Raw genomic sequence first — 9,344 nt, forward strand, 5'->3', positions numbered from 1 at the left:
ACCAATCTTGGTCCAGGATATTTAAGTTAAAATCTCCGCCACAAACAAGGTACTAGTTGTTCTTGCTTATGTAATCTAATAGCCCTTCGAAGAAATCGAAAAATTGCAGTACATTCCCAGTCGGAGGGCGATAGATAACGCAAATTGCTTGCTTTTTGCACATCACAGTGAGCACTTCATAATCATCGGTGACACTAGTAAATTCTGATACAATTTCACAGTGTTTCCGATCTGTAACATAGGCGGCAACTCCACCACCCCGTTTATTATTCCTATTTATGTAAAAAGCATTATAACCCGGCAAATTTAATATTTTGGAATCGTTTTGATACCAGGTCTCCGAAAACATGAATATGCTAAAATTGAAAGAGAACTGGTCGAGAAGGAGAGCAAAAGAATCCTCTTTGTTGCTGATAGAACGTATATTAATATGAAGGACCGATTCACAGGATGAATCATAAAGCTTAACTGTGTGTGGCAAACAAAACTCGTGGTAAGTCATGGCGTACATTGCGGTTTTATGTAGAAGCGTTAACTTCTTCACTGCTCTACGCAGTCTGCAGGCGCTTCTGCACACGCTTCATTTGTTACTGGCAGCCTGCTTAGCAGAGATCTTACCAGAGATCTTACTTAGCAGAGATCTTAGCAGAGATCTCAATATGCCGGCACCATGTGAGCGATGTGTCGATGTATATACCAAGGAACTTGTGACATTTTTCTCGAGGGACCTCCTGACCGCCCATGGTGCGCAGTAATCCACGCAGCTTCTTGCGCGTGAAAGCCAGAACGGCTGATTTTGCTGCAGGGACATCCATCCCTCTCGCACGTATATACTTATCAATGTTGCCAATGCCGGCTTGAAGGTCAGCTCGAATCGACAAATAACAAACGCCGCTGCACCAAAGGTGACTGTCCTCAGCGTAGATGGTTACATGTAGCCGAGGGGAAAGCAAGGCTGGCAACTTCGCCATTAAGAATAGTGGTCTTGGCACGCTTTCACGGGGAACCCTTTGTTCCGCTGCATGACGTTGGCTGTCTCCTTGGCTAGTGCACATATATAGTCTTTTATTCTTCAAGGAGCTCCCGTTCCATCGAAGTATTTTGCCACGAATTCGCATTTTGTCAAGGACTTCAAGAATGTGGAAATTACTCCCGGTGTCGAATGGTCGACTAATATTAAAAAACAGCTATTGTTATGTTTTGATAAGAGCTCTCATGTTCAATAGAAGTAACCAGGTCTAGGTCCATACCAGGTCTATATCCATACTCACCGACGTGGCCTGAATTCTGACATACATGATAGCAAAGTGCCAGATGTGCTAAAGACCAGCTTAATCTATAAAAGATTAGCCTTTCATATAGCTTGGCTGTGCAACCGGTCAAGCTGAGAGGTTCAAACGAGTCGATCGAACGTGGTGATGTTCCTGGCTTGAGGAGAGGTACAATCTTCGATAACTTTCAAGACTCGGGGATCTCCTCAGCATTCCATATTTCATTGAATAAATGTAGCAGATGTATGGTCATGCGGGCATAACGATTGCAAAGGAGAGCGTAGGTGACCTTGTCTGGTCCACCGGCAGCACTGCGGTCAATCTATCGCAGGGCTAATTCGAGCTTTTTCAGCGAGAAAAGCTCTGCGTGGCACGATGTATCATATTCCTAGACGGATGACCTAGCGGTATTGCGAGAAGCGATATGCTCATCACAGGTAATTGCTTCTGAAGGCCTTGTAATTCATGCAGAGGACTCGTCCGCAACAGGTGTTTCGGACAATCCTCTGCATAACGCTAACCCTTAAAAAGGCATTCTTACTGCCACAGGTGTTCGAAGAGCGCGAATCGTGTCCCAAACTTTGGGATGTCATCGGACATAAAGGGCACAAAATGATCTCCGCCTTCGTTTCCCTCAATTCTGCAGTTCTTTGCGCATTTCCATTAACATGCTCTGTGCGGTGCGGTAATCTTCTGGCTTTCTGGAACGGCGAAAATGCCGCTCACTACAATGTTGAATTGCGCGTAGTCGCGCATACTTTCCGTTTACACCAGCTCTGGCGCGTGCAACAGGAATCCACTTCAAAACTTTGTCATAGTGGATTTGACCATTTGTACGAAAGTGACAGTATTTCAAGCGCTATCTTCGGAATGATCGATATGGAAGCGGAAAGCACCTCGATTTCTACTGCATCCCATCCTTGGCTGCTCCATCAGGTAAATTTATTGATGTTGAATTAAGACAGGGAGAGGATTGCTGCGGTATTAGCATGGACACACCATGATGCCTCCAATGCAACGTCTCAAGAGCATAACGACAAATCAAGCACACTACTATATCCTACTCCTCTAAGATACGTTGGTGGGCCGTCATTCAAAACACACATAAGTTAATACGCTGAATAATTTCCTCTATTAATCGGCCCCGATGCAACGTCTGAAGAGCGTAACGACAAATCAAGCACACTACTATAACCTGCTCCTCTAAGATACGTTGGTGTGCCGTCATTAAAAATACACATACGTTATTACGCTCAATAACTTCCTCTAGTAATCGGCCCCGATGCATTTCGCTGGGATACCCATGATGGGCTATGGGCGTTGAAATCATCGCATAAAACAAATAGAGCTGACAGGTTTCCAAATAAAGTATTAAGCTCAGATGAACTCACAATGATTTATGGCTCTAGGTAGACACTAACGACAGTGAACATTAAGGATACACACTGCGCTTTCACTGCAACGTACTCCGGTGAGGGAGAGGTCGATGAGAATACGAGAGACGAGGGTAAGTATTTACGCACACAAAGCATAATACGTCTGAGTTCACTCTGTCCCTTAGCACGATACTGCACACCGTTAGCCAGGCGAAACTTCTCTTACTTGCGTTTCACAGAAAGGGAAAACTGGAAAGTTATAATAATGCACAAATTGAGGAAATGCACTTGTCTTGTTGGAGAGTCCATTAGTATACCATTGGAAAATGAATCTCCGTTGGTATGTGTTAGACATACCCGACGCACTGATCGGTATTGAGAGGGCGGGCCTGTGGTAGTGATAGCATAGCTTGGACTTCTGGAAGGGCACTAGCTCGTGGATGGAGATAGATGATGGAACGAAGCGCTAAAATGAGGATGCGCATAAGGGCCTTGTCCGATATCTCGTCGTCAGACTGTCGAACTGCTGGCCTCTCCGGTCTTGCAGATACGCCTTCGGATCGCCGGGTATGTGTATCCAAGGGTCGCTGATGTGATGGATCCTCCGCAGAGGCGAGCATGAGGTCGCCGTAGTCGTGTTAGGTACCCAATTTCTTGAACGAGGTGCAAGACGGAATGTCTGTTGTGATGAGCCAGTGGTGACTTCGGCTTATGTTCCTCGCGAGTTATAGAGCTTCCTTTGAAAGGAGGCATTACCTATTGTTACATGCTTTTTTTTGCTTCCGTAGCAGCTTTTTTGTGCGGGGGCATGCTGAGAACGTTGCTGTGATGCGTCGCAGTTGGCGCACTTTGGCTCTCTCCTTGAAGGACAAACCTTGTGACTATGGGGGCTCGAGCAACCCTTGCAACGCAAAGGTGCGCGACAAAACTTGACAACAATGTTACTGTCAAAGCTTATTCAAATTTGTTTTGCTGTAATAAAATTGAAGCTCCAAAAAGATTTAGTTGTCGGTGATTATTCAGAAGCTTCAAGATCAACAACAAGAAAAGGTTACCCGTTTTGTTGATTTTGCCTTCGAGACAAAAAAGAACACATGCGGCTAACCAAGCCAAGTAGGCGAGGAACGTCGCTAGCTGCAATGGCGGCTCCCACGACACCCCTCAACTGCACCGCCAGATTTCCTTTACTATATATTAGTATACAACTCCATGTTGGAACGCACCATTTGGGACGTGATTACTACGTCACGAAACAATGAAAGGGAAACGAGAGAGAGAGAGAGAGAGAGAGAGAGAGATAGAGAAATAGCTGCCAGCTTTCTTTACCTATTTCTTTGCTAATAACGCATCGTTTCTCGTCGAACAAAAGCCGGGAGAGCTATGAAACGTATGATATTTCAGTTAAAACCACATTTCATTCAGCTTTTTGTGCCCTTTTAAAAAATCCCGTTAATTCGAACGCGAGTAGGTTCCGCCGCGGATAATTCGAACTACGCGCCACAGTGCCCGTGGCTTGGCGGGTGTCACACGGCTGCAGAAACGCCCTTGTTGGGGCTTCGTAACCTTTGAAACAGAGAGAAGGTAAAATCGCATAACATCAATTGAATAACCCGGTGCAGGACGCTTTCGAAGACATATTAGATGCGGAGTACCTTAGGACCGAACAAAGCCTGTCCGCGTCCGTGCGCATAGTATTTACAATCGCTAAAAATCACGCAGGCACCGGCAGGTTTCGAGCCTGTGTCTGGCAGACCAGACAGAGCTAGTGTCAGTCGTCTTACCCATTGGGCTACGACCGTGAGTTTGTACCTGAGAGTCAGACGGCTTACTCCCTCACCTATAATGGTGCGGAGTACCTTAGGACCTCCAAATGTCCGTCCGCGTCCATGCGTGCGCACACCACCATTAAGCGATAATCAAGTGAAATTCGAGCTGAGCCGTGAGTTGCAGTTTCATTTAGGGAATAATCAAGGTGCAATTCACGGCTCAAATCGAATGACGGTCGGGACGCAAATCGGGTGTCACTCGGTGAGCAACTTGGATGTCATTTCGAGTCCCCGTACTCCGCACCCTCGCTATCATACACGTAGTGGAGATGCTGCCATTTTTGCTTGCTGACTATGTCGGTGTGGGTGTGAGTGCAGTGTTGTGTGGGGCGCTGACAGATAAGAACAACATTTCATCGGTCAGATGCGTAGAACTTGCTGCTGCCAGGAACGCAGGAACAAAGGAAAGGAGCCGAAGGACGAAGCACCGAAGCAGCTGTCCATTCGAAAGTCATGGACGGATCGGATGCCGCCCATCTGTTCAGTTTTGAAGAGGGCGAACGGGAGCTTTCTGCTACATTCCCTCATTCAATCGAACAAAACCGGCTAGATGTTGCCTTTCAGGACCATGCGCAGAATACAATCACGGTTCTTTGCAAGCAAGTTGCCGATTGACGTGGTGGTGGTGGTTCGCCCATGAATTGCAGTTTACAAGAACTGGCCCAGTTATGGAGTCTACTGAGAACGACCAGCATTTATTTGTTTATTTTCTCTTACCCTCCCTCCCCATTCATTTCCCCCATCATGACCAGTGGTCATCCTTTTCTATTAAAGGTTGTCTCTCTCTCTCTGGTTCCAGTAAAATGGAGCGTACCCACTCAGGGAGATTGGCCAGGAAATGGGCCCCTTACCGAAAGAAATTAGGTAATTTTTGAAGCGAAAGGAAAATTTTTAATTATTAGGATGGATTAGCAGTAGATGAGTAGAGAAATAAAAGTAAGGAGATTAGAGAAAGAAAGAAAAAAAAGCGTAAAAACGAACACCATTTAATGAAATTTGGAATTAAGAAACACGAAGAAAGTGGTACAGACGAAGCAGTGAGTTTGGCGCGCATATTCTTGACAAGAAAATCCAGTTAAGCTAAATGCTGTCTAGCATGGCAGACGACCTGATTACCAGTGTGGTCATTGAATCGAAGTGTGCTGTTCTCATCCTCCAGCTCGATTAGTTCGAAGTGTCTGTATATTTAAGTGAAACTGTTTACCCTTACACTCGAATTAACGAGATTTTACCGTATTTGATAAATGCAAAGTAAGATTGAAATTTTTAGCTATTTGCTACAATGGTTCAGCATGGTGCCCGCCCGCGCAACATCGCCCTAAAATACCCGAACACCTTGCTCTCCCCCTGTACTCGATGCGGCTTGTCGGCAAAATATATTTCCGAAAAATTTCAGAACCATCCTTTCTTTTCGCTGTTCACAAATAGATGTAACCAATGTCATTCTTTGAAGGAGGCTATTCCTAATTTGCCCTCTCCTGCTCACTTCACTCCCTTGAATCAGATTGGCTGCTGGAGGACGTCAGTGTCCATGTGCAGTCATAACTGCATTGTCATTGTGCATTATACTGTATGGCGAATGCCTCGCTTCAAGTAAAAAGCGCCCGTACGTAAGTCATGGTGCATAATCATCATAGTTATAGTGAGCTGCTCTTCTTTGGGCGGGAAATTAACCGCTTTTGGCGTTTGCGATGCGCCGGACAAAGTGTACTATCCTGATCCCACTTTTTCATGCTACAGTGCTTGTTTGGTTGCATTCGTAGAGCATGGCTGCAGAGATCAAGCCTTTTTAATGGCTAAAAATACTGATCGCCCCCAACATTATTGGACACAGAAACGGGTTGGTAATTGGTAATCGTCAATATCCTGATGATTTAAAGTGTACAGAACTTATGCGCCTTACGTAGTCTTCTATTCTACTGAAAGGGTTTCAGATTTATTCAGATTTCACCAACCCAGAAGCTCGCTATCACAGAGTCTCGCCAGGATTTCGCTCCCACCTTCCCTTCACTAGGGCTGTATGTTTCTGTGTGTGAAAAACAACCAGCGAAAACGGGACGCCTGTAGCACACAAACCAACGCCTAGCACTCAAACCAACGTATGATACGAGTGCACTTTAATAAAGGAGAATTGAATGCCCCCTAGAGCAAAACAAAAATTCAAGCCGTTCCACTCAATGTGAAAGCTGTCGGAAGTGCAGAGCAGTGATTCGCCACACTTGGCTGTAGCGCCGTTATCCGCTCACTGCTACCACCCAACGCATCTCAAATTTCCCGCCACCGCAGTGCTCGCGCGCCCCCTGGCTGAACCTGCGCCAACGGGAGTTATGTTCTTTTTGTGCTTGCTATTCTCTCGCACGTGCCGGCGTAGCAGTGCCTCTTTTTTTCGCTTACTATCGTAAAAACCAACCCAACGAGCGTTCCTAACTAAATGAACGTGGGCGCGGCCGGTTAATTACGTATATTTTGACTCAAATGTACCTGCAGTTTTCTTTGCGCTAAACAACAGGGAGATGTATGACAACGCCAGCGGTTCACGAGTTTCGAGCGCTTATGACTATATAAACCGCTTGGCTTTCGAAACCTTTCGGCAGCCGCTACGACGGGACGCCTTGTGGCTCTACTTGGGTCCAGCGAGCGAGCTACGACGACAAGGCGAGCCCCTAAAGTACACTTAAAAGCCGGCGTAGGCTTCGGCGTTGTGTTTCCCCGCGAAATAGCGCCTAAATTTTCGTTAGCGGAGAACGCGGGTATTCGCTCGTCTGTCGTCCCTATTGGCTGTAAACGTGTGTTCGCGCCGGCCTTGCTGCGACGGGTAATGTGACCAATAAAGCGGCCACCCAATGGCTGCAAATGCGGCTATGCCACGCCCTGGCATCCCCATTGGGTGCGATGCATCCCGTGGCTGGCTACAAACACGAGTATGCAGCAGTCTAGCATTCTTATTTAATTCGACGCGTCATGTAACCCATATCGGTGCAGCGGCGGAAGGCGTACGCCGCTATGAGCGATCTTCACGTTAGGCCTCACATTAGTTTATTGCATGATGAGGTACAGTGCTTGTATATAACAGCCAGCTGAGTTGTAGCCAATATTTGCACTTGTGGGACAGTTAAAAACAATACAAAGAGATCAGTGTGTGACTGAGCACTCATCGAAAGTCACTTTGTTCAAAACTACATCATAGGTCCATGACAACGCTCTTTGTGGAAACAAGCTCACCCCCGGCTCTGAGCAAGAAGTCGTGGGAAATGCCCAGAAAAACAGAGGTGACCTTGAAAGAGCAAAACATTGATGCGAAAGATGCTGCAAGGTAGCCGGCACTTGTTGCTGTAAACGTATACGTGTCCAATTTGTAAACATCCTATTGCCGGTCGGAAGTTCGACGCACTAACATATCACCGACTGCAGGCACTGTCACAGCCAGGCAAGAGCGCAGCTTAGGCCAGGTTGGCACTTGTGTATAAAATAAACCGTTACCGTAAACAAAACTAAGACACTCGTCTGATTGTGGTGAATCTGCCGCTTCGTGTAAGCCCCGTCTGCATGTCTGCCTTCAGTACCACGGCGTTCACACTCAAGATGGATGCGTACAAAACAAACGTACAACAACACGAAGACGAAACATCTCGCTTGAAAAATAGTGCACACCTATGAACGATTCCCATTGATGAGGGCTCCCTTTGGCTAATTCTCCGACAGATGGGAAAAGGAGCCAGTTAACTGTTGACATGGCACCGCAACATGACCTTTCTAAAGGCAAAAAAGAAAGGACATCAGGAAGGGACCCCCGCGCCTACCTATGTCGCCGGCATAATGCTGGTGGCCACACCTTTCTGAGCACTGCAAGACATGAAACTGTAGCCCCCTGCTAGATAGCACAAAGTTTTTGAGGAGAGCGAGAGGAAAGCTTAAGCGCTAAATTCTTGAAGCTCGTTTTATCACACAGGCAGGGGATAACTGTGTTACTACTCCGTCCATATCGCTGCCAGATTTTTTAGAAACGTGATGCACTTTGGCGTCACAATGCTTTTAGTATTTTAGTTTTAGTGTATATAAGCAGCATCGTTTTTCAATAAAATCTAGTTGGACGTTTGTCACCGTTTTGTGTGCTATGTGTTTCTTCTTCGTCCCTGTTTTAGCGCCGAGTAATTTTTTTAGCTATGTTGCCGTTTTGTTACTAAATTTGCTTAACAACGCATGCACGCTTAGTACAGTCGGCATCTCGGAATGCGCTTGGTTGTGCCACACAGAAAACTAAATCTATGATGTGCGAAGCCACAGGTTATCTTAACTATCCAAGTTACACCGAATTCCTCAGCCTGAATTCTCCGCCTTCTATTTTTTGAAGCCGGATATCATGTTGCACGGAGTTTATTTTAAATATTCGGTAAGCAATGATTCAATAGTTTCTGTAGACTCAATGGCCATGTGAACGAGCCTAGCTTAGGGTGGAGAAAAATCGCTTACCTAGTAGACTTGCCACGACAGCGAAGCACAGCGGGTGAAGGAGCATCGTCGCTGGTGGCAGCACTCTTTCGAAAAACAACGAACGGCGTGTCTGCGCCCCGTCGAGAGCGGCTGTGAGCACGAGCGTTAGTATGCAAGCCAGAGCCGCGAAGTATAGGTAGCGCGCAGTGTTTACAGGAAACGGAAGTGAAGACCGGAAGCGATATGGGCGGGCAAAGTAGCTTGGCGGCCGCCATTTTCTCCGGTTCGGCTGCAGCAGCCGCCGGCAAGCCCGCGGAAACGGAAGTGTACACTGTGACGCACACCCTTTCTTCGAAGGTGCAGCCCTTGAGCCCGGAGCCCCGCCTTTTAAGATTCGCACATCGAGAGGTTGCGTCAAAACGAGTGATTAAGAAGACTAA

The 9,344-nt window shown here is 46.6% G+C and overlaps 1 protein-coding gene across 1 annotated transcript in view; it reads right to left on the reverse strand.

Annotated features, from left to right (window-relative positions):
* The window catches only part of LOC144153648 (uncharacterized), a 51,471-nt gene extending 42,369 nt beyond the window's left edge, over positions 1–9,102 (reverse strand). Inside the window, exon 1 of the mRNA XM_077685303.1 lies at positions 8,944–9,102. Coding sequence (XP_077541429.1) covers positions 8,944–8,989 — 46 coding nt within the window. The 5' untranslated portion in view covers positions 8,990–9,102. The remainder of the gene's footprint in view (positions 1–8,943) is intronic.
* Between the last annotated feature and the right edge of the window lie 242 nt (positions 9,103–9,344).

Source organism: Haemaphysalis longicornis, unplaced genomic scaffold, assembly GCF_048455015.1.
Source record: "Haemaphysalis longicornis isolate Haplotype H1 unplaced genomic scaffold, Haemaphysalis longicornis Haplotype H1 scaffold_9, whole genome shotgun sequence".
In the NCBI taxonomy this organism is placed as follows: domain Eukaryota; kingdom Metazoa; phylum Arthropoda; class Arachnida; order Ixodida; family Ixodidae; genus Haemaphysalis; species Haemaphysalis longicornis.